General features: G+C 39.3%; 1 protein-coding gene and 2 long non-coding RNA genes across 6 annotated transcripts in view; 1 reads left to right on the top strand and 2 right to left on the bottom strand.

The window, feature by feature from the left end:
- Window positions 1–8,261, bottom strand: part of RFX7 (regulatory factor X7) — a 141,378-nt gene extending 133,117 nt beyond the window's left edge. Inside the window, exons 1-2 of one of the 4 annotated variants that reach the window (XM_070469242.1) lie at window positions 8,091–8,261; window positions 5,284–5,446 (exon numbers count right to left, since the gene is read on the bottom strand). In XM_070469242.1, coding sequence (XP_070325343.1) covers window positions 5,284–5,441 — 158 coding nt within the window. In that variant the 5' untranslated portion in view covers window positions 5,442–5,446; window positions 8,091–8,261. Of the gene's footprint in view, window positions 1–5,283; window positions 5,447–5,591; window positions 6,035–8,090 lie in introns of those variants that run through there. The other 3 variants (XM_070469240.1, XM_070469243.1, XM_020881240.2) reach the window with 3 other exon arrangements.
- The window catches only part of LOC139035633 (uncharacterized), a 30,514-nt gene continuing 11,908 nt past the window's right edge, over window positions 6,149–24,754 (top strand). Inside the window, exons 1-2 of the long non-coding RNA XR_011488276.1 lie at window positions 6,149–6,436; window positions 22,760–22,791. This is a non-coding gene — a long non-coding RNA (uncharacterized lncRNA). The remainder of the gene's footprint in view (window positions 6,437–22,759; window positions 22,792–24,754) is intronic.
- LOC110129734 (uncharacterized) lies at window positions 11,820–14,618 on the bottom strand. Its single transcript, XR_002311595.2, has 2 exons — window positions 14,567–14,618; window positions 11,820–12,056 (listed from the first exon to the last, which is right to left on the bottom strand). It is a non-coding gene; the product is annotated as an uncharacterized lncRNA (long non-coding RNA).

The following is a 24,754-nucleotide window of genomic DNA, read 5'->3' as shown; positions in this document are numbered from 1 at the left end:
GAATACTGTAAATGTAATATACGCTCAATAAATATTTGCAGACTGAATCTCACGTAAGAGAAGTCTTGCACAAGGTAACAAGTGAATTACACCTTCAGGTAGTCCTCATGGGCTAGCACCCAAGGAAACACCAGCAAAAGCTAGTAATTCGTCCAATGAAAATGTTCTGTTGACTGCTGATTAGTAAAATGTTAGTCTTTCTCTGTACTTACAGTATACTTTCTATTGCTGTCAATATTAATTTTGTAACAGAGTCATAGAAATTTAACCTAAAGGAACTTGCAAGGTCATCTAGTATAAATTTTGCATTTTATCCACAAGGAAACTAAGGGGTCTACTTTTACCATGCTTTAGCACTTGTCACCTCATTCCCTGGCCTTGAACTGAATAAGCGAGGTTTTAGTACACATTATTGCTTAGGTTAACATTACAAGGTTAATATTCCAAGTGAACGGGCATTCCTCAAATGCCAGTCTCTAGCATACTACTTTCTCTACAGCAGGTACTCAGGTGAGCACTTAACACACTGTTCTTGTTCAAATTCAAGTGAACGATAATGCTCATTTAAATTATTTTCATTTGCATAATTTTAGTGTGTAACATTATTTTTCTAATATAAAAAGTGATTTAACCTGTTTTTATTCAAAACATCTTTAACAACAATAAGCTATACCTCTGTCTTTCCTACCACTGTGAAGTTCATTTCCCCCAATAATACCAGAAACTAATAGTGAGATAGAAACCAAATCAGTTCTGCACATTACATCATTCAAGACACCTCTCACAGGGGAGAGTAAATTGGTCCATTATTTATACACACACATATCCATTACCTAAGTTAAATAAGGCCGTAAAGTTGAGGGGCTTGAAACTACTTAACTTGCTTTCTGAATAACAGGGGAAGACAATTTCATCGGTTTTAGATTATAGAGGAGAGCAAGGAACTGCCTTCTTTCTGGAACCAGAAACAGTGCTAGGATGCACCACCACAGCTGGCCTCAATATAGACAAGCAAAAAGGACTCTTAATTTTTGGTGTGGGTATGGAAGACAGACTGAACTCAGGGCAGGTAGCATGTCAAACAACTACTCAAAATATTTAAAAGCCAGATGATTTACTACTAGTCAGTCTCTAATTTTAAAGCAAAATGAAAATCCTAGGCTTATGGTTAAAGTAAACTCTAAAGTCATGAGCTTTATAGTAAATGTTTTCTACTGCAATTGAAGAAACAATAACTATTTCTTAGACAGAGCTAAAAACTGCCTAAACCAGAACCAAGGACAACACAGAACTACTGAGTTTTCACAGGGCCAGAAAATAGGACAAATAATGGCACTAAGAAGAAAACTTATGGATCACCACACTTTGCTGAAAAACTTATGAATTGCCATACTTTGCTTACTGCAACTAAGAAATAAGTTGCTCAATTTGGTTTAAATTCTAAATCTAAAATGTACCAGATTCAGATCTCTGTATGATTTACAGGATTAAATAAAGACAAGGAACTATAGCCACAGTACCACTTCTAGGATCTGATAATGAAATCAGAGGAATCCTACAGCTTCCCTGTCACTCAATTTATCTCCTTCCATAAAGTGAGTAGAATAACACATCATATAGGATTGCTTTTGGTTTATAGGTCTTACTTGCAAACAGAGGTATATAAATAAAAATAATAATGGATAATAAGTAATACTTTTAAGAATTCCTGAATTTCTTGGGTAAATACAGTATTAGAATATTTTCTACAATGGAACATCAGGCTTTCTTTTGAATTTATAGGTAAAGGTTTGTTATCTATGATACCATCTAATTTCAAACATGTTAATCACTCCCAACCATGCAGGTATGGTTATTCTTAAAAATAACTAATCACAAACAGGCAGGAAAGATTTCAAATGCAATTTTTCCAAAGTAATTTTATTCTATCAGGGTTTCAAGAAAAACTACTTTTTAAAGGGAAAGAAAATCACAGGTTTTTTTGGTCTAAAATAAATTAAAAAAAAAAAACCCAAAATACTATGAAGACACTGGTAGATAAGAGGAAGGAAAAACTTACTTTGGTACTCTTTTTTTAGGTAACCAAAGAGGAGTGCAATGTAAGTTAAAGTGAGCAGTGAGGTTAGATTGTGGCTTTGTTTTAGGTTGCCAGTATGAGTCTTTATTTAGGGGAAAAAAAAAAAGCATGTTACTAGCTTACCTTTTTTAATGAAAATTTTATAACAGAATTATTTTCTATTATTTACAAAATATAAAAATGATTGTATAGCTTATTCAGTATTAAAATACACCTCTGAAAATAACTCTCCTTTCAAGTGAGCTGTGTAAGGGAAGTGACTTGGATCTGTCTATGGAGTGGGAATGAGATCAAGAAAGGTGCATGCTCATTCCTTGGACTTAAGCTGAAGGTACCCATAAATATATTATACAAATATTACAACACTAACAAGTTAGTAACTTTATTTTGTAGAACTGTCTTGAAAAACATGTATTTCCAAATCTTAAGAATTATGGCTCCTGATGTTAAATCATTAACATCATGATATCAACTCTGAATACTTAATATTTTTTCCAAACACTCATTTAATGCTTGAAATAACCATGAACATACTTTTAACTAACAGTATTTTACTTTAATGATGAACAGAATAGATTAATTATGAACAGATAATAAATAATTTACTGTCTAGCTAAAGGCCTACATCCCATACTATGTATCTATAAAATATAAGGACAAGTTCAGACTTGTTTGTGACATGAAGTCCAATAATTTAGAAACTATGATCAACCTAAATGCAAAGCTCATTTGATAATTATTAAGTACCACATTTCTGTGTAATGTAATTTTAAAGTCCCATTAGTAATGATACCAAAGGTTGATACAGGACATAGTCCAAAACTGATAATCTTTCAGAACATTATCAAGTGATAAAATAATTGGTAAAAAGATACTATTGCCTCAATAAATGTGAAATGAGATATCTAAATAACTTTGATCTTATCCATTAAGTCGTTTTAATTTTATACATATACACATACTATTTCTTAGGAGGAGATGGAAGTGAAAGAGCTTTCACTTTGTAATGTCTTTATTTTATATTTTATTTTAGTCACTTAATGAAAAACATACATCCAGTGTTGTGGAGGAGGGGCTATGAGGCTATACATAAATATAGCCACTAACACTGTTCATGATCCACAAATGTTTAAAGTTTTAAATATAAATAAATAATTTTGCAAATAGGATTTCTAAAGCTGAAAATTAAATGCTAGTGTGCCAGTACAATTTTAAAATGAAGTTATAAAATTGTACATTTGGGGAGTAAGGTGTTGTCATTTTGTTTTTCTCAGAGTAAGTACCAAAAACTGAAGTACATTGTACTTTGGAAATTTTCCTCACATTAAAATCAGTGCAGTTAAGTTGTAATAGATGTGTAAATACAAATTATCAATTAAAGAAGAATTAAATCACGATTTACCAAAAGAGCACTCCACTACATTATTATTCAAACACTTCAGCCTGCTGCCTATACAACTTACTCATACTTTAAAAATATAAGGTGAACACTCCTTTCCCCCATTGTCTCACAATAAATCAAAACATATAATTATTAATTCAAACTTTCAAAATTTGCCTTTCTTAAAATATTTTCGTCCTTTAACTTTGATGTCCCTTACCTGAATGTAAAAACCAAAGTGCTCAATTCAGACTTCAGAGACGCTGGTAACATTAAGTTAGGGGGAAGAAACCTGGTTTCTGAAAACCCTGATGATAATCAGGATATTGAGTATCTCTTCCTTTAAATTATAGCTCTAAAAAGGGGGCGAGGGCATCTATTGAAGAATAAACCCTTCTCTTTCTCTCTCCCTCTCTCACACACACACACAATCCTATTTATCTAACCTATTCAAATTGCGACAACATGACTATTGTCAACTCTAAAATATTCTTTTAAAAATATTTAAACTTCATCTAAAAATGAAAACTGAAAGCAAGATACTCAGCTGCCAAATACTGTGCAGTATCAAACTACTAAAGCCTGCACTGACCTACTTCATATTAGCATCATGACAATATGGATGTGTGCCAAGAAATTAATGAAAATTACTATATAATAAACTTTAATTGTGCATTTAAAAATTGTCACTGTTTTAAAATATGTAAATATTGTACTACAATGCCAGTTGTTTCATGATACATTTATTTTTAAATTGCAATATAAAAAGTAAGGAGGTTTGGTATTTCAGTAATCATATTCAATGATGAACATGTAAGATTTCATAAAATCAGAGCTTTTTAAAACACATTTAATTCTATTTTTAATCATCTATTAAAAGCAGTCTTAGACCAAACTCCAAATAATGCTTTCCATTTTAAAAATAGCACTACACTTTTTATAACATGCCAGTTAATGAAGAATCCTACAAAAATAATGCAAGCTCATGTTTACAGAATATTTCCAATGGCTCTAACAGAGGAGAGACTTAACTTAGTGTCTTTAATTATTAAAAGACTGCCACCAGTCTTTCAGAGTTTAATCTAATGTTGAAATATTGTAAATTCTTATACAAGAAAGTACAAGAATAGCAAAGGATATTTCATCCAAGGGTTCTAAAAAAAGACACGAAATGGCAACACATTTATTTTAAATTAAAGCATCCTTTAAAATTAGAAAATCACTTTACAGTGTAAACTACCACCTTAAAATGTCTCATACTATGGAAACCCTTTCTTCACAATCAATGCAAAAAGATTAAGGTCCCTGGAAGAGAAATTTAATCTCAGAATAAAGAAGGCAAAAATATCCAGAAACAGCAGCTAAGCCAACTGAAAGAAAGAGACACATTAGGTTTTGTACTGCATATTAATAGTCTTATGCACAATGTCTGTTTGGTGAAAATTCACAATACACTGCTTCCTCCCAGTATGACTGCAAAAAGGAGTAAACACATTTCACATTTCTCAGTGCCAAATTCATGCTATCATCATGCAACATGACTTAATTTCGACCCATATTCCTCTTACACATAAGTGAAAAACACTTGTTTATCTGCACTTGCAATTGAGGCGGGGGTAAAAGCATTTTCTGGCTCCGGAGCCCAGGGGCTGATGCAAAGTCCCCACACCTCCAGAGGTCCTATAAATACGCACCCGACTTCGGAGACCCACATTCAATGAATGTATCAGCCTCCTCCTCCGCTCCCCAGCCCGCCGCCCCCCACCCTCTTTGCAGCAGAAATGTGCCTGGGCTTTTCTACCCCAGCGATGGAGGATCCTCTTACCAGATGGAGTTCTTGATCCTGTGTTGCAGCGCGCTGGCCTCTGTCCCTGGCAGCCCGGGCACAAGGGCTGGCAGAGCCACCCCCGAGTTGGGGGCGCTGGGGGGAAGCTGCTGCTGGGCATCAGGCTGCTGTGGTGGCGGCTGTTGTTCCTCTGCCATCGCTGCTGGAGGGGTGGGAGGGAGGGAGGGAAGATGGGGGCGCGGGGAAGGGTGAGGGAAGAGACGGGGAGGGGAGGACGAAGGGGGAGAGGAACGGGGAGGGGAAGAGGAGGAGGAGGAGGAAGGAAGCTGGATAAGCTAGGCCTTTACCCCAGGGCTCGAGTGAGTCGCTTTCGCCTGCCGCCTGGGGGACATCACCGGGGAGACCGAGCGGCTCCTTACGGCCGGGGCGCTTCACCGCGGGAGAGGCATGGCGGCTCCCCTCAGCCCCCCGCCGCCGCCGCCGCCTCCTCCCGTCAGCGGCCGGGGCTTGGGGGGGGATGAGGAGGGGGCGTCTGAAGATGAAGTGGGGTGGGGGCGAGGCTCCCCCAAATCCAAGGAGAACGGTTGCTCAGGGACCTGACGGCTCGGCCTTTCCTTTCTTGCCCGCGGGGCTTTCTACTCCGGGGGCCCCGCGCTGCGGCTGCAGCCCCAGGCTCGGCTCCACGCCACTCCCCACGCCGCCGCCGTCGCCGCCGCTCGCTCCCGGCCCCGCCGCCGCCGCTGCCCTGCCAGCCCCGGAGGCAGCCCAGTGCGCGCAGCCGCACTGCGGCCCGGCGCAGACGGCAAAACACCTACCGCTCGGCCGCGGGGGGGGCGTGGACCAGTGTGTGCGGGCACGGGCGCGGGCAGGCGGGGGGCTGGTGGGTGGCGGGGGGCGCCCGGGCGCGGAGGGCGGGCGCGGGCCAGCGGGGCCCGGAACGCGCGCCTCCGGGGCCGAGGAGGCAACTGGCCGAGCTGGTGAAGAGCAGGAAAAACGTGGGGGAGGTGCTGGCGAGAGAAAGAGAACTTGCGTGAGGAGGAGAAACCAAATTTAATATTTGGCGTGGAAATGGGATTTTTTTTTTTTTTTGCATCCTCCAAGCAAGTAAAGTGAAATCAGTCAACATTAGCCCCCCTCCCCTCGACAAGTGAGGATTACTTTCTCCTTGGTGAAAGGAACAGAATTGAATCAGGTAAGAGGATAAGCTGACTTTTCAGAAGCCCCCAAAGAAGAACACCCGTTGGAATTAACCACCCTTTAGGTAATTCAGTCTTGAACGGAAATCGCGAGGCAGGAGCTGGGTTGAGTGCTCCTCGGTCGGGCATTCAAAGCCCTCCAAATCTGGCCCCACTTTAGCTATCCAATCATCGCTGCCTCCATCCCCCTGCAAGAACTCTCGGCTCCAATCAGTGAAGTCTCCATGCCATTCTCAACGCGCAGCAGACTCATTCTTCCTTCGTGCCTTTGCTCCTGCTGTTCCTCTCACCTCCCTCCCCACCCCACCCCCTTTCCAGGAACGCCCTCCTTCCTCCTCTATACCGCTCTCCAGCCAACCCAGTCTCCAAGGCGCAGCTCAAGTCGTGGCTTGTCAGGGTCCCTGGCAGCCAAGGCCCCTGCCCGCCTCGGAAAGAAACGCGTGTAGTTCTCACAACATGGAGGCTCAGGCTCCATTCACAAGCTCCTTCCTTTTGGATCCAGTTGAACCCCTGAACGTACTGTCTGCCCCTTCCCCCGCTACTCATCCTTAAGAGCTAGCTTTGCCCACTGAGAGTAAGACTCCCTGCCAGAAACAGGCAGGTCCCCTTTAAGAGCAGAAGAATTGGCTTTTCTAGGTGGGGCTGATCACGGAGGCCTAAACTGCCTGGTGTAGAACACTACAGCCAAGGTCTCTGGCACCAGATGGAACAGCTGCTCAGCTCATACTGACCTTTCTCTGGGCCTGTGGGCCTTCTGAGCTCTTCAGCTTTAACTTTTCTGACAGTTTCTATCGTGTTTCTACCTGTCAGATTCTCTGGCCACTTTCCTGCAGTGCTTGGACTTTGGGCAGCGAGTCTTTGCCACCTTTTAAACTCCTTCTGGGTGTGGGGAGTCTGATTGGCTTGGGTTTCTTGGCCTTTGGAGTTCTCCGTTCCCTGCCTTGGCCTGGAACCGTTTTGCTTTTGCACCACCGTGCCCCCAGGCCTAACTCACAGAATCCACTCCCAGATCCGCTGAGTTCTTACACATGGTGGGAGCACAGGGTCTAGGAAAGAGGAAGGACACCTGTGTGCAAAATAGCTCTTTCATGAGGACTCTAGGCCTGTTGGATTCCTTTGCACTCTGAAGCCCATGGCACTGATTCTGTCACACAACGAACCCCCCTTTCCATAAGCTGAGGTCACTGTTAGCTTAGCCACTTTTAGAAAATTAAGTTATTCATTTTTGCACACATACCCTTGAGTCCTATGTAAAGGCAGGCTTTTTTTTTTCTGTACTAAATTGATAGACGTGGTGTGCCCTAGACAGAAGCATTGAGGAATAAAAACAGCTAATGCTAATAACGAATGCACATCTTCACTGTGCAAGACCTAGCATTTTCTCTACATTACCATCTGCAAACTGCATAACGTAGGTACTATTCTCTCAATTTTACAGATGAACCAGAAGCTTAGTGAGGTTAACTGTCTTAAAGTGACCCAAATAGTAAATGAGGGAGTCAGGATTTGAATCCTGAAGTCTCATGCCGAAAAAGAGGTTATATCGAAAGATCTTGGATGCCCATATAAGCTCTATATCCATGGAGAAGATGGAGTAAGTAAAAAGACCTTGGGCAAAGTCCCGAAGTCCCCCAGGTTCTAATTTTTTACCTTGCCGAGAGAGAGTGATGGCTCCACGTTGCCACACCCTGGGAGGGGGAGACCCTAGGGAGTGAGAGATTCATCCAAGAAGGGAAATTATCGAGTCTGCCAAAGTCCTTAAGAAAAGGAAGCTGAGAACCAGGACGGTTTTTTAAAATTTCGCTGCCGGGTGTCACACAGGCTGACTTCCCGAGTGCAACTTTTGAGGGTTTTATAGGTTCCATAAAAGAGCATGTCAGCCCACCAGCCACTAGAGGGCACAGCAGAGCTGCAATCCTGGGCTGCCCTCTAGCGGCGGTGCTGACGAAAGGGCGTCGTTGAACCTACGGGGCCTTCAAAGACCCCATAGAAAGGCGGTTGGAAGAGACATCTCCAGCTCTTAGGTTCAACAAGCAATGAGAAGAATGGATTGGCAAATAGTATCAGATTGAAGAGATCTTATTGCTAGGATGGACATCTTTGCTGGAAGGCTGTAAATCGTCGGCCCCCCCACTACTCACTTAAAATCTGGGAGTAGAGTGTGCAGTTTTGTTACCGTTTTCGGACAGGGCAGTGAATATAGTTAGTTATACTAGTAGAAACCTGAAAGAAATCTGATGAAGTTACTCAGAATCGTGGGTGAGGACTCAAGCCAAACCCGGACACCTTGAGTGAAGGCAGCAGTGTGGCCATGGTGTTTCTGAAATTTGTTTGCCCCCCTCTTGTTATGAAACTGTATTAAGGCCCCTCCGGGACCCAAAATCACTGTGGTTCATTTCCTCAGACCTTCAGTTTGACTCACTGAGAAGTAATGGAAAACATTCTAGTAATCATGAATTTTCAATAGAGCATACTAGATTTTGAGCTTCTGTTTCTCAACCCTGAAGATTATAAGTCTGTTCTCCCTGTGAAAGTGTACTCCTGTGGAAAATTTTGAGAAACACTGGGGTAGTGGGAAAGAAAGACTCCAATCTGGGAGTCAGAAAACCTAAAAATTCAAACCCTCTATTTCCATCTTGGTAAAAATGAGAATCATGACCTACCTCACAGGTTGTGAGAAACATGTTAAGGTGATACCTAAACCAGGGTATTGCTATGCACAGAGAAAGATAATCTATAAGGTGGACTGTGAGCACCTCAAAGCCTCATGTTCTATTTATCCTCGTAATCCTGGGACACAATTCCTTACTTCTGGGCGTTAAGTAAATATTTGTTGAATTCAGTAGTTACCTAACCTTAATTTTCTTAGCCCGGTACATCATACCATCTTGCTCTCTTCTGTCTAAATTTTGTGTCATTTATGAAACTAAATTTCTTATATGATAAATGTACATACATTTATTATACCCAATACATAAGAGCATCAGACACTGAAAATATAAATAAATAGATAGATAGGTAAGACCTGGTCCCAACTTGAAATAATTCGCATTCTGGGGAGCAGAGAGATCTATTACTATATATTAGTTACACAAGATGATGAGTATAGTGGAGGAAGGGATTGGTCCTACTCAGGGCAAAAAGAGCTTTTGGAGAAGACCTCTTGGCTAACATTTGAATGGGGTCTCATCGGGTGAATGTAAGTTCAACAGGCAGAGCAATAAGGGAAGATGTTTTCAGACCAAGGAGCAGAGCAAACACTGGTGTGAAGCCATGAAAACACACATGGGATGAGCGCATAATGCAGTGTTAGCTTTGGGCTCGGATCCTTAATAGAGTGTGTAGGGGAGGAAAAGGGGGGGACGGAGACACAGTCCGTTTTACAAAATGTTATTCTGTGTTATTAGTTACAGCTGTTCTGACAAAAAATGAGGCCCAAATAGGCTTCATCATTGGTTAATACTGAATAAATGCTTAAAGTGTACATTTAATTTCCACAAATTACGGTGATTTACAGATGTGGAAAAGATAAGGTTCTACCCTCTTTTCCTTCTCTCCTTGAAAACTAAGTCTTCCCTCATCCTCTTTTCCTTTGCCATTACTTTTCTGCCTTCTTTAGTTGCAAACTTTTCCCTCTAGAGCTGAAAGTAGAATATGTAATCATCTACATGTTATTTAAGGGAACAGGAATGGAAGGCTTTCCACCTCCAAAAAAAATCTTTCTCCATATCAGAAAGTGGTGTAACCACTTTCTTTGGGCTAAACTGTTGTCTTTCAAAATGCCTGGAGTCCTAGGGGAGCTGATCTATTAAGTTCCAATGCTGTAATGTAATTGAGTTTTCAGTCTTTTACTAGCTTTAGAGCAAGGGAGGTGAGGGCAATGAGGAGACAGACAACAAAGAGGAAGCAAGATTACAAAAGAGAGGTTGGAAAGTTCAAAGCCAAGTGCATATTGGCAAATTTGGTTAAACTTTCTCCATACTGTGCTTACTAACGTTAGTGTGATGTGAAAATGTGAGTTCTCCTGTCAGAGTACAAATATTCTATTATGTCATTAAAACAATGGTTTGTTAAGGCAAAGTAGCCTAACTATTCATGGCCTTACCTGGTGGCTCAGAGGGTAAAGAATCTGCCTGCAACTCTGGAGACTGGGTTCGATCCCTGGGTTGGGAAGTTCTCCTGGAGAAGGGAATGGCAACCCACTCCAATATTCTTGCTTGGAAAATCTCATAGAGGATCCTGGTGGGTACAGTCCATGGGTGGCTATTTAAATAATAGGCAAGGCAACAGGGTGTTAACAACCTAGTTATGTTACCCTATCTATATAAGTCATTCTGCAGGTCCCTTTACTTATCTCTAAGGATTATTGAGATAAAGTTCTCCTAATGTACTTGGCTCTTCAAGTGAAAGGTATTATGAAAATGCATACCAGGTACTGCTTTGATTTCATTTAGAAATTCTCCATTGTTGTTACCATAGACATGTTTATGTTGTGACCTGAATTCTCTTGATGTGAAAGAAGGTTCAAGTTAGTATCATCTGTCTGAATTTTAAAAGAAATGTTTACTTTTACTTGGGGCCAGAAAGGTCCCAAGTAGAAATGTGATATCTTGGAAATTGAGGCCAGCAGCAGCTGTGAACAGAAGCCGGTAAAGTAAAAGCATATTTACCTAACCCTAAAAGTGACGGTGAAAAGACGCTGGAGGCAGTCCTTCAACGAGGAGGTCAGCCCTGGTGCAGTTTGAACTGGTGGAGCCTAGTCAGTAATCCACAGACTCATCATTCTGCGGTTCAAGACACACTTATGTTCTCCTCATATACTAATTATTACACTGAGAAAGATTTTAAAATAATCGGTAAATACAATATTGTTCTAATCTTCAGGAAGTTCATAATATAATTGGAACACATGTCAGCCCACACATACTTTTAAACACCAAGTGAAAATACAGGGGACAAACAAAAAAACAAGTATGTGACAGGCTAATTTATTGAGCTGTTAATTTGGTTTATGTTCTTATATTTTCCCTCCCCTCCATTCCAAACAGGCTTCTAGGGAGTTTGTGTTTCTAGGCAGAAAGAAGTTGACAGGAATTCTCTCTTAGACAACTCCAGGAGGCACCGCTCACATTGTCATTGAAGCCGCCTGGACACAGCTCCTTAGAATGCACCATCAGTGGTATCCCTGAAGTTGTGCCCAGTGATTTGCCCTCCAGGTTTCTTGCTCCCAAAGGGATTTTGCCAGGGGATTCAAGGGGGTAGGGACATCTGGGGAGAGAGGGAAAGGAGGAAAGAGAGAGAGGGAGGGAGGGGTTGTGCGTAGGTGGAATTGTTGCAAAAGAAAACATTTCTCAAACTGGAAAAGAGTCAAAGTCAGGGTTTCAGTAGTGAGGATACCAGCCTTGTTTCCTTGAAGGACCCCAAGAGCTAGCCAAACATCAGATAGATGCATGGTGACCCTAAGAAGACTGGATACCCCTGCCACTGCTACTCAGTCCATGAGCAGAGCTGTTGTCTGGCTTGTGGGGACCATACATCCCTGAACAGTGAAGATGTCAAAGTCCATCTTCCCCCATTTTCTGGCTCAACATAAATCTTCCAGACTCTGGTGAATTCCTAGAGAGAAAGGGAGGGAAGCCTGGTAATAACTGGGATTGGATTTCCTTCTACTTAAACAGAATTAAGGCTGGAATCACTGAAGTCTGAGGTGAATTTAATTTGATTTAAACACAATAAAGAAGCATAACATTTCTTGCACAATCAAATTTGTTCTTACAGATTTATGCCTAACTAGCAGTGAATACAACATACAAAACAGTGTTGAGAGAGTAAGGTCAAGAATCACAGTGAATGGCACAACTAACATCTGCTGAGGGAATTAAGAGAAAGAAAAGAGCAAATGGAGCTAAAGTAAAAGGAGGTGACTTTATGGAGGGCTTCTGACAGAGCTAGAGTGTAAGGAAAGGAAAGGAGTTTATGAACGTGGGAGACAGAGTGGCTGCAAGTCAGAAGGAAAAGCAATGTGAACAGAGCAGGAAAAGGAGAATCACTATGAAGAGATAAACAGGAGACTGGCCTAATTGGAGTGAATGTGTGTGTGTGTGTGTGTGTGTGTGTGTGTGTGTGTGTGTATGCATGCTCGTATGTCCAACTGCCTGCCAGGCTCCTCTGTCCATGGAATTCTCCAGGCAAGAATACTGGAGTGGGATGCCATTTCCTCCTCCAGAGTATCTTCCTCACCCAGGGATCAAACCTGCGTCTCCTACATTGACAGGCAGGTTCTTTACCACTGAACCATCAGGGAAGCCTCAGTTGGAGTGAAGAGCTGATGATAAAGGTTGTCCTGAGTATCAAATTTCCAAATGTCTTCTTCTGTCCTCACTGAATGAGGCAGAGTTGTATCAGAGAACAACCAGTAGATTATATTATAAATTTCTTATAATGTTGGTTATCATCATATACTTATCATAATATGTATTGTAATTATTTTATTATGTAATACAAAGGAATTGACTGGCATGATTGTGGGAGCTAACAGGTTCAGACTCTGTAAGGCAGGCTAGCAGGCTAACAGGCCAGAAACTCTTGGGCAGGAATAGGCACTACAGTTTCACAGGTGGGATTTCTTCTTCCTTAGGAAAAATCTTAGTTTTGCTCTTAAGGCCTTTCACTTGATTAGATGGAGCTCACCCAGAATATCAAGGATAACCTCCTTTACTTAAAGTCAAATGATTGTAGATGTTAACCACATCTAACAGAATTCCTTCACAGCAACACCGAGGTTAGCTTTTTAATTGAATAACTGGAACATTCGCATAGTCAAGTTGACACTTAAAACTAACAGTCACATTCACTACACTCTTTATGTCATCCCTCATGTATCTGAGAAGAGAGAAGTCTTTGAACCTCAGGAAAGATCATTTCCTATGAAGTAGGCCAAGCTATGTTCTTTCCTTGGGTATATTTATTTTCTCTGCTTTTTTTCTTGTTTTTGTATATAAATATATGTATTACCAGGAATTTTTTATTTTTCTTTATCCTCCTCCCCTTCCATTATCTGATGTTGTGCTAAGGAAGACTTGTGGTTTGATGTTAGTATGTTTTTTTTTTAATCTTTTTGTTTTTCCTATTTATAGTGCCTCTAGTGTTATCTGTTAACATCATTCTCCTGAATTGACCAAAGCCTCAGGTTTCTGCCTTCTATAACCCTTTAAGCAGCTCAGTCAGTGTAAGCCTCCATCCTTGTGACTTGTAACTCTGGGTCCCTGGTTGGAACAGGGCTAAGCATCCAACATAAGGGCAGCCAGTCCCCTGATTGGACAGTGACCTGTGAACTGACTAAATAAAAGATCTTTGCCCAAGGCAGAGGTTAGTAATTAATTAACAAATTGATTCCTTTCTTGGAGAATATAAGTATGACTAAGGGAGAAGGTTAGGCAGTTGGTGGTTAAAAAAAGTACACAAAAAGGCAAGAGAGGCAAACCTCAGGATCGTTAGACAATAGCAACCAGGAGAGGCAATAAGTAAGAAGCAACTGTGAGTAGGTAAGTCAAAAAGGCTTTCCGAAGAAAAGATAACTGCTTAGTCATGGTAAGAACAACAGGCCCAGGGGTGGATAGAAATGAGGAGATTTTTATTTTTGGCCAGACCGCACAGCATGTGGGATCTTAGTTCCCCGACCAGAGATCAAACCCTCACACCTTGCATTAGAAATGTGGAGTCTTAACCACTGGACCACCAGGAAAGTCCAGAAACTAAGGAGATTTTTTGATGGAGCTCCAGAATAAGGGCACACATGAGAAAGAGCAGGTTATTAGCCAGGCCTTGGGGAAATTCAGAATAACTGCCTAGAAACCCAGGAGCAGACTTATAAGTGACCTCATAGTAACTTGAAGAGAGCTAGGAAACTATAAAGTTTATTCAGGTTCCAATGCAGTTCTAGCAAATGATTTATCTCCTCAGATCCCCAAGAGAAGCTTTCCATTGCTGTCTTATTTTGGTGTGAATCTCTCTTTTCCAAAAGAGTCTTACACATGCAGTTTTAGTCCTAACCATCTCCAGGGCTCAATCTTGTGTCAAGAATTACATTCTCTTGGAAGTCTTAGCTTATCCATCCTTCATCTTACCCGCACGCAGGTTGAGTTAACTGTCCCTTTTTGTGTTCCTTTATGACCTTCCGCAGCCTTACATCACAGATTCTACCTCATTATGTGGTAATTGTAGATTTACTTGTCAATTGTTTGTACCTACCCTTCCCATCTCTGGCTCCCAGCATATATAGTCAAGATGTGTGTTTTTATTCTCTGTATCTCCTACATATAGAATAGACCCTATCATAAAATAGCCAAATAATAAACATTTTTTGAATTTTGAATTAGGGAGAGCTCCTTTTGTTTAGGCCAAAGGGGGGGAAAAAAAGGCAGAATGTCAGAAAAAGCAGAATGGGCTAAGAAAACTCAAAAGCTTATCCGTAATAAGAGTGCAGGTACTAAGAATTTAGTTAATTCATACTTAAAATTCATGTCTCCATGACTCTACACAAAAATTTCCCAAGCAGCCAAATTTTGTCTGTTCAGCTAGACATCTGGTGCTATGATTCTCCAGTTTTAAAGGTACCTTGGCCAGCCCTGTTCCTTTTAAGGGAGAGTCAGCTACATTCTCCCTTTATCCTCTAGTTTCTTATCTGAATTCAGATCCATGTGCTTGGGTGGGCCAGGCTCGAGGCTGATTCTCAGGGTGATCCCTTGAGCTTCCAGGCTGAGAAGCCAGGACTCAGATCCCAGCCCTACCCCTTGCTACTTTTGTACCCCCAGATAAGTCCCTCACAACCCTCTGAGCCTCAGCTTCAGATGGTAGAAATGGGGAAATAAGGACTCCTTTATTAAGGGCTATAACTATAAAGACTATATAAGGACTCCTCATAGTTATGCTGAAGGTTTTCTGAAAAATAATTGTGAAAATATGTAGCACAATGTTTTATACTTAGCAAGAGCCACATAAATGTGAATTTCTGTGTATTTTATTTCTGAGGAGGTGGAGAAGGGAAGGGAAGCCATAAGATGCTGGTAGAGGACAAGGGCCTTAACGATAGCAGGAGTCCTGAAAATCAAAAGGGGTAGCAGCCTAGGGGGGAGAAGGCAATGGCATCCCACTCCTGTGTTCTTGCCTGGAGAATCCCAGGGGTGGGGGAACCTGGTGGGCTGACATCTATGGGGTCACACAGAGTCGGACACGACTGAAGTGACTTAGCAGCAGCAGCCTAGGGACCTTGTGCCACCACTTGAAAAATCTAATAAAGCACAGATCTTACTCATCCAAAGCCACAGTGTACCTGTGGCAGTTGCCGCAGGAGATTCCTTGATCAGAACTTGGAAGGACACTCAGTCCCTGCCAGGTTGAAATTGGCGCACAACTGATAGTGAGATAGATACCATTGATGGCAAGGAAAAAAGTTTTTGCCTACTCCAAGCAGAGAAAATTTATAGATTCACCTAGTGCTGTCTCAGAGAGCTCTGAGATTGTGCAGTGGTGTCTGACAGCAACCCCTGCAAATGAACCCAGGGCTGGAAATGGAGAAAGAGAGGAAGGTATTAGTAATCAATTGAGAAATAACAAGAGTATTAATAGGATTTTCAAACACATCTGCTCCTTCTGAGGTCCTGAAAGAAAACCCAATGAGACCAGCTAGTTTACTGAAGGACTTAAGAGCCCAGATAAAGTGTGTGACTGACTGGGGGAGGGTGTATCAGGGTTTATGCTTTCCAGTGTTTCTGGAATAGACCCTTAAATCAGGACTAAAAACTGTTAGAGTTAGTTCATGATGTACTCTGAAATCGACTGCTTGGCAGGCAGGGATCAAGATGTGGCAGGATAAGGGTAGAATTCCACAGCAGGATGAGCTTGTTAGTCAAATGTCACAGATGTCAGATCGCTGCCTAATGTGTCATTTGTTATCAGGTAGAAGACGTGGCTAAGTGATTACAGCTTTGCAGGAACCATTGTCTCCTACCCCCGTGAAGGAACACTTTTTAGTTGAATGGACCACCCAATTTATTTTTAAAGGCATGAGACTGGAGACTAAGTACCCCTTTTCATTACAGTTGGTGAACATCCTTTTCTCATTTCGAATCCCCTCAGATGCTGTTGGAGTAGGGCCTCCTTGCTCTTTCTGTGTCACAAATACTCTTTCTGAGTATATTTTTAAAGGTTTTGAAATTTTAAAAATGGTAATATCATGTCACCACCCACAAAGCAATTATATTTAATGGTGTTTTAGAAGAGTTAGTTTTAAAATCCTGTACCTGAACATTAAATCAAGACATCAGACTGAAGGAAATTTACCTCTACAAAATCTTATGAAATGACAGAAATGACTGAGAGAGAGGGGAGAGGGGAAGACGGGTGTGGAATAACTGGTAACAGATTCTGGGACAAAAAAAAGTGTTATCAATGTATGAGAAAATCTTAGGAGATGGTATCAGGCCTTGGCGGGCTTCCCGATGGCTCAGCGGGTAAAGAATCTGCCTACAATGTAGGAGACTGGGTTCGATCCCTGGGTCAGGAAGATCCCCTGGAGGAGGAAATGGCAACCCTCTCTAATATTCTTGCCTGGGAAATTCCACAAACAGAGGGGCCTAGTGGAGTACAGTCCATGGGATCACAAAAGAGTTGGGTACGACTTAGCAACTAACCAACAATAACATCAGGCCTTGGAGAAATAAACTAGAGCACCTGAGCCTCAAACACTTCTAAGCTTAAAACTACTACAGGAATAGAAGCAATTTCAGGGATGCTCCTATTTCAAAGAGAGCAGATTCATTGAGTGGAGGGTGCTGGGGTAATGATTAGAGCAGTGAATGGAGACACTACATTTGTGGCAGCTGGACTGCTGATCTCCTTCCCTTTTCCTGCTTAGAACTGTCCACAGATTAAAGCAGTGAGTCCATGAGTCCTGGGAGCTAAAGACAGAACAATAGCAATGAACTGCAGAAGGGGTGGGAAGACCCCTCACTCTGAAATCACTCTATCCAGCAGAATGTCCTTCTCTTCTCCTATAATCACCAGAGTCAACTCACATTAAGTGAAAGTAGAGCTCTAACAAGAATTTTCATTTATGAAGTACAAGAATAATCAATGCAAGATATAATAATACAAGTTTGTACATGTATCAAACTCACTAAATACTGAAAAAAATACCTGTGGAAAGATAAATGAAAAGATACATAGACATTTGTTTTATAAATTTCATCTTATAACTTTCAGAAAAATATAATTGTAAGTAAAATACATACTTGTAAGTATTATAACAATTATCTTCAAAGAGATTAGGATGTTATTGCATTAGTGGAAAGGAAACAAATAGTGATCTTAGAGATTAAGAATAAGATTTTCAAAATAAGAAAACTCAGCAGATGTGTATCACCAAAAGAAATTTCTTGAAAGAATAACTGGCTATTGGATGAAGTTTAATAAAACAAGTAGTGAATCCAACTGCACAACTGCACTCATCTCACACGCTAGTAAAGTGATGCTTAAAGTTCTCCAAGCCAGGCTTCAGCAATATGTGAACCGTGAACTTTCAGATGTTTGAGCTGGTTTTAGAAAAGGTAGAGGAACAAGGTCATGTCAATGTATGTCAAAAACCACTACAATAAAAAAAAAAAGAAAGAAAAGGTAGAGGAATAAGAGTTCAAATTGCCAACATCCGCTGGATCATTGAAAAAGCAAGAGAGTTCCAGAAAAACATCTATTTCTGCTTTGTTGACTATGCCAAAGCCTTTAACTGTGTGGATCACAATAAACTGTGGAAAATTCTGAAAGAGATGGGAATACCAGACCACCTGACCTGCCTCTTGAGAAACCTGTATGCAGGTCAGGAAGCAACAGTTAGAACTGGGCATGGAACAACAGACTGGTTCCAAATAGGAAAAGGAGTACGTCAAGGCTGTATATTGTCACCCTGATTATTTAATTTATATGCAGAGTACATCATGAGAAATGCTGGGCTGGATGAAGCACAAGCTGAAATCAAGATTGCCGGGAGAAATATCAATAACCTCAAATATGCAGATGACACCACCCTTATGGCAGAAAGTGAAGAAGAACTAAAGAGCCTCTTGATGAAAGTGAAAGAGGAGAATGAAAAAGTTGGCTTAAAGCTCAACATTCAGAAAACTAAGATCATGGCATCCAGTCCCATCACTTCATGGCAAATAAATGGAGAAACAGTGGAAACAGTGGCAGACTATTTTTTGGGGCTCCAAAATCACTGCAGATGGTGATTGCAGCCATGAAATTAAAAGATGCTTACTCCTTGGAAGGAAAGTTATGACCAACCTAGACAGCATATTAAAAAGCAGAGACATTACTTTATCAACAAAGATCTGTCTAGTCAAGGCTATGGTTTTTCCAGTGGTCGTGTATGGATGTGAGAGTTGAACTATAAAGAAAGCTGAGCACCGAAGAATTGATGCTTTTGAACTGTGGTATTGGAGAAGACTCTTGAGAGTCCCTTGGACTGCAAGGAGATCCAACCAGTCCATCCTAAAGGAGATCAGTCCTGGGTGTTCATTGGAAGGACTGATGTTGAAGCTGAAACTCCAATACTTTGGCCACCTGATGCGAAGAGTTGACTCACTTGAAAAGACCCTGATGCTGGGAAAGATTGAGGGCAGGAGGAGAAGGGGACAACAGAGGATGAGATGGTTGGATGGCATCATCAACTCGATGGACATGGGTTTGTGTGGACTCTGGGAGTTGGTGATAGACAGGGAGGCCTGGCATGCTGTGGTTCATGGGGTTGCAAAGAGTCGGACACGACTGAGTGACTTAACTGAGCTGAATGAATCCAAGAAAGATGAAGATATTAAAGAAACAGTGAAGAGGAAAGAAACTAGTTAACTTGCCTAATTATGCTATATATTTAAAATTAATAACATAAAATTAAAACCTAGACTAGATGCTGGCAGACTTTTTCTGTGAAAGGCCAGAGAGTAAATATTTTCAGCTTTGTGGTCCATACAGGCTCTGACTCAACTGCTCAGCTTTGCTCTGTAGTGTGAAAACAGTCATAGATAATATGTGATTGAATGAGCCTGTTTTGTTCCATAAAACTTTATTTACAAAACAGGAAGCAGGACAAATTTGGCCTGCAGGCCACTAATGTTTTGGATGAAGACAACATAAAGATGGCAGAGACAAGGTATGATGAAGAGATAAGAGGGAAGTTCTGAAAGTGTGTAAAACATACACAACCAGATGGCAGGAAAAATCACCAGTAATCAAAATATATGACAGATGGATATAATTTCCTAAGCAAAGACAGAAAATTTCAAATTTTGTAAAATAGTAACATGTCTAGTCATAAGATATTTAGAAGAAATACATCTAAAAAGAAGTTTGAAAATAAAAGAGCATAAAAAGATAAATAAGCCGAGTAACTAAAAATCGATAACAAGTGTGGTAAGGAGTCGGACACGACTGAGCGACTGAACTGAACTGAACTGAACATTTTAATGTCAGACAAAAAAAAAAAAAGAATTTAATGTAAAGAGGATTTGACAAGATAAAGATCATTTATGTTGACAAAAGATACAATTCCATAAGAAGGCCAATTAATAATGAACCTTTACAAACCTAACAATATAACACCAAAAGTCATGTTTATAACGTAATATATGAAGTAAAAGCTGATAGAAATACAGATAGGAATGAAAAATACACAACTGTTTTGAAAGACTTCAACTCAAAAACTAACAGATGAGGTAGGAAAAAAGTAAGCAAGAGTAGTGAGGATTTGAATAACACAATAAAGAAACTTGACTGAATAGGTGTAAAGGACTTTGTACGCTGTAATAGTGCATGCATAATCTCTTCAAACACACATGCAACATTAGCTACCTTCTAAAACACAAGGAAAATGTTAATAAATTCCTAGATAAGAAATCATTCAGTTCACATTCTTTGATCACACTGCAATAAAATTTGAAATTAGTAAACAAAAGAATACAATTTTTATGACTTGGAAATAAAAACCCACATCTTTAACTTAGAATAACTATAGTGAAAAGAAATGTAAAATGAAGTTATTGATTAGTTAAAAATAATGATACCAAAATTTATTCAACATTAATATAGACCCAGTTTTGTGCTGAGTGATCTACTTGGATTGTCTCATTTTATTATCGCAATAATCCTGAGAAGTTGATTCCATTATCATCTCTTTTCACAGATGAGGAACTGAAACACGGAACTCTGTTAAATAACCTGCCCAAGGGCACATAGATGATAGAGTTGAGGTTTGAACCTAGATAATACAGTCTGGAGCCAGTGTATTTAACCACTACAACAAGAAGAACGATGAGATCAATACAATTCAAAACCTATACATACTCAGAGAAAATATATAGCCTTGGATGCATACATTGGAAAATAAGAAAAGAGTGAACAGAAGCAAATCATACATATAGCTCAAGAAGCTAAAGGGAGAAAAATGTAAACATTTACTACTAAAGAAAAAAACAGAAATGAATAAAATGAGTAAATTTTAATAAAACTGAAAAGAACCAAAAATATAAAAAGCCTAGTATGTCTAATCAAGGTTTTAAAAAAAAAGAATTATCAACATTTGAAATGAGAAGGGACATTAAAAGTATCAAATAGATTCTTAAAAAGTCTGAGATAAATTCTAAATTTAAGATAATAAATCAGAAAAATCTAGGCTAAAAAAGTTTCTGGAAAACAGAAATCACCAAAATTGACCCATGAAGAAATGTTCACCTTAAAACAACAAGCAACGATACAAACATTGAGAGCACTGAAAAGGTATGCAAAGCTCTCTCATAAAAGGACACCAAACAAAGAAGGTTCTATAAGTAAGGAACATGCTATACTGATTTTAGCAATCCAGAGCCTTGAAAAAAGTAAAAAGTTTTCTAACCCGTTTACACTGGAGCTGACATGGCCTGAAATTTAAAACTGACCAAAAAAGAATACGTTCACTTAATGAACAAATATTTAGGTATCTTAAGTATTAGTAGAATGACTCCAGAAATGTATTTTCTAAATGTCATAACTAAGAAGGATTTATCTAAAGTATTGAAGACTGCTTCGAAATTCAGAATATATTAATGCAAATCATTACATTCAAAATAAAGTGATATAAGTATCATAAGAGATGCAAAAAGCATTTGATACAATTTGTCATCTATTTTTGATTAGAAAGAAAACGACTTTTGCAAACCCGAAGTAGAAAGAAACTTCTTTGTTTTAATGAAAGATATCTGCATACACAATATATGTGTATGTGTTAGTCGCTCAGTCATGTCTCTTTGGAGCCTCATGGACTATAGCCTGCCAGGCTTCTCTGTCCATGGAATCCTCCAGGCAAAAATACTGGAGGGGGTTAACATTCCCTTCTCCAGGGGATCTTCCCAGTGCAGGAATCAAACCTGGGTCTCCTGCATTGCAGGCAGGTTCTTTTTCCATCTGAGCTACAAGCATCATACCTAATAAAATACTACAAGATTTCCCACTAAAGTTTTTTCAGTATTGTTTTGATAGTCCTGCCTATTGCTATGTAATGAGAAAAAGAAAGAAGTGGCAAACGAGGAAATATTTTCAAAATATGTATTATTACATTTAATAAGGAACACTCCAAAATTGATAAGAAAAAATATAAACAACCTAATAAAGACATGTGCCAAGGATCTAAATAACCAATCAGAAGAAATTTAAATAATGAATAAAAATAATTTAACAATGAACTGCATTTTTTCCCCTTAGAACTGGCAACTTTTTAAGAGATTGATAATATCTAGTGTTTACAAAGATGTGTGGAAATAGGTATTTTCATATATAGTTGGTCAGAATGTAATTTGTAAGGCTTTCTTAGAAAGCAATTGAGCAGAATTTACAAAAATTTTTACTCTACAATTTTCTTTTCTCAACAGTTTTCTTTCTGCTGTTTTAGCCAAACAAAATTAATTGTTCAAAGTGCACAAAAAATATTTGTTTGTGTGCACCAGGAAATTTTACGAAAGTTTGCTGCAGCATTGTTTCAAATAATGAAAAATTAGAAATAATTTGTGTATCTGCTAGTAGGGAAATTACTCAATTATATTACATTGATACAATAGAATACTACCCAGCTGTTAAAGTGAAACTGATCTCTATTCAACAGAAAGGGCTGAGAGATGAATTTTTAGGCTAAAAATAAAATTATTATAAAGCATGAATTTTTAAATATTACACATATATGTGCATGTAAATGCATAAAAGTAATTTGAAAGTAGGATCACTTAATGGGTTTTTCTTTTTAGGGAGGACAGCAAGAATGAGGGACAGGAAACAGGTAAGGCTAATGGCTTAGTCTCTCTATTTCAGTGTTGTTTGAATCTTTCAGTGAAAATATATTCATGTAAATTTTTCTGTTTTATTAAAGTTTTTTTTTGAGTTTTAACATTCAGAGACTAAAGTGCAAAATCAAAAGTATATATAGCCCGATGAATGTTAACACGTGTATTACTTATATAGCCACTGCCCAGATCAAGATGTAGAATATTTCTTCTCCCCAGGACACTCCATTGTGCTCCTCTATTGTACCCACCACCACAGATTATTTTATCTGTTCCAGAAGTTCACAGAAGAAGAATCATACAGTTTACTCCAATTTTGTATCTGGCTTTTTTTTGTTACGTATTGTGTCTACTATACTAATCCATGTTATCAGTTCTTTTTTATTGCTTGTGGTATCCCACTGTTTGAATATACCACAATTTAGGTATCCATCCTCCCTTGATAGACATTCGAGTTATTTCCAGCTATTAGGAAGAAAACTGCTATGGCCACCCTTGTACACATCTGCAGTATTCGTGCATTTCTCTCAAACACCTAGCACTGAAACACCTGGGTCATAGAGGAGGTTTTAGTAGAGTGATTCAAGGTGGTTGTAACAATTTACATTTTTGTTAGTGTATATGGAAGTTCCAGTTCTAGTTGCTCCATATTCTGGCTACCACTTCATATTGTCAGTTATTTTCATTTTAGCCATTTCAATAAGTGTGTACTGATATTACATGGTGTTTTTGAATTTGCATTTCCCTGATAACTAATCATATGGAATATATCTTCATGTACTTACATCCATACTGATAGTTTCTTTTGTAAAATGCCTGCTCAAGTTTTTTCTCATTTTGTTTGAGCTGTTTTTCTCCATTGAGTTGTTATATCTTTTTCTTTTTAATTTGTTGACATTATTTATATATTTCAGATATATTTTTTGGATATATATGCTACATCTATGATATGTTTATATATACATGCATATACATATATGCATATGTATCACAAATATCTTCTCTTAGTCCATGTCTTGTTGATCACTGTCTTGATGGTGTACTTTGATAAATAGAATTTCAGATTTATAAGTCTTTTATTGTTCATGGTTTTGGGGGTCTTATTTAAGAAATAACTGCCTATCTCAAGGTCATGGTATTATTCTTCTATGTTATCTTCAGGAACAAGGATCAGCAGATTATGGCTCATGTGGCCTGCCACCTGTTTTTGTAAATAAATTTTAACTGGAACACAGCCATTCCAATTTATTTATGTATTCTCTATGGCTACTTTATGCTATAACAGCAGAGTTGAGTAGTTCCAACAGAGACCGTGTGGCCCACAAAGATGAAAATATTGATTATCTTGTCCTTTACAGGAAAAATTTACTAACCCTTCTTCTAGAAAGTTATTTATTTACTTTCATATTAGGCTATAATCCAGTCAGAATTAAGTTTTGTAAATGGTGTAGAATAAGGTTAAAGTCTGTTGCATATGAATTATCCAATTGCTTCAGCATCAGTTTTTGAAAATAAAATCTCATTACCACAAAATTGAAGTAGCACCTTTGTTGTATATCAGGTTACTGTGTAGGCATAGCCATTTCCAGACTCTCTCTTCTGTTTTACTGTCTGTTTATCAATCACTGGACCAGTATCACATGCTCTTAAATATCATTGGTTTATGCTAAGTCTTGACATCTGATTTTGTAAATCTTCCAACAATTTTTCTTTCTGATTTTTGGCTTTTATAAGTTGTTTGCATTTCCATATAAAATTTTGGAATGATAGCTTTTCCCTTCTCCAGGGGATCTTTCCAACCCAGGGATTGAACCCAGATCTCCCACATTGCAGGCAGAATCTTTACCAACTGAGTCACTTGGGAAGCCCATATAAATTTTAGAATTCCTTAACAAATTTCCACAGAAAATTTTGATGGGAACTTGACATTGACTGTATTGAGTCAGTGAACTAATTTTG

Source organism: Odocoileus virginianus, chromosome 6 (genome assembly GCF_023699985.2).
Source record: "Odocoileus virginianus isolate 20LAN1187 ecotype Illinois chromosome 6, Ovbor_1.2, whole genome shotgun sequence".
In the NCBI taxonomy this organism is placed as follows: Eukaryota; Metazoa; Chordata; class Mammalia; order Artiodactyla; family Cervidae; genus Odocoileus; species Odocoileus virginianus.
This window is presented reverse-complemented; position numbering and strand designations above follow the sequence as displayed.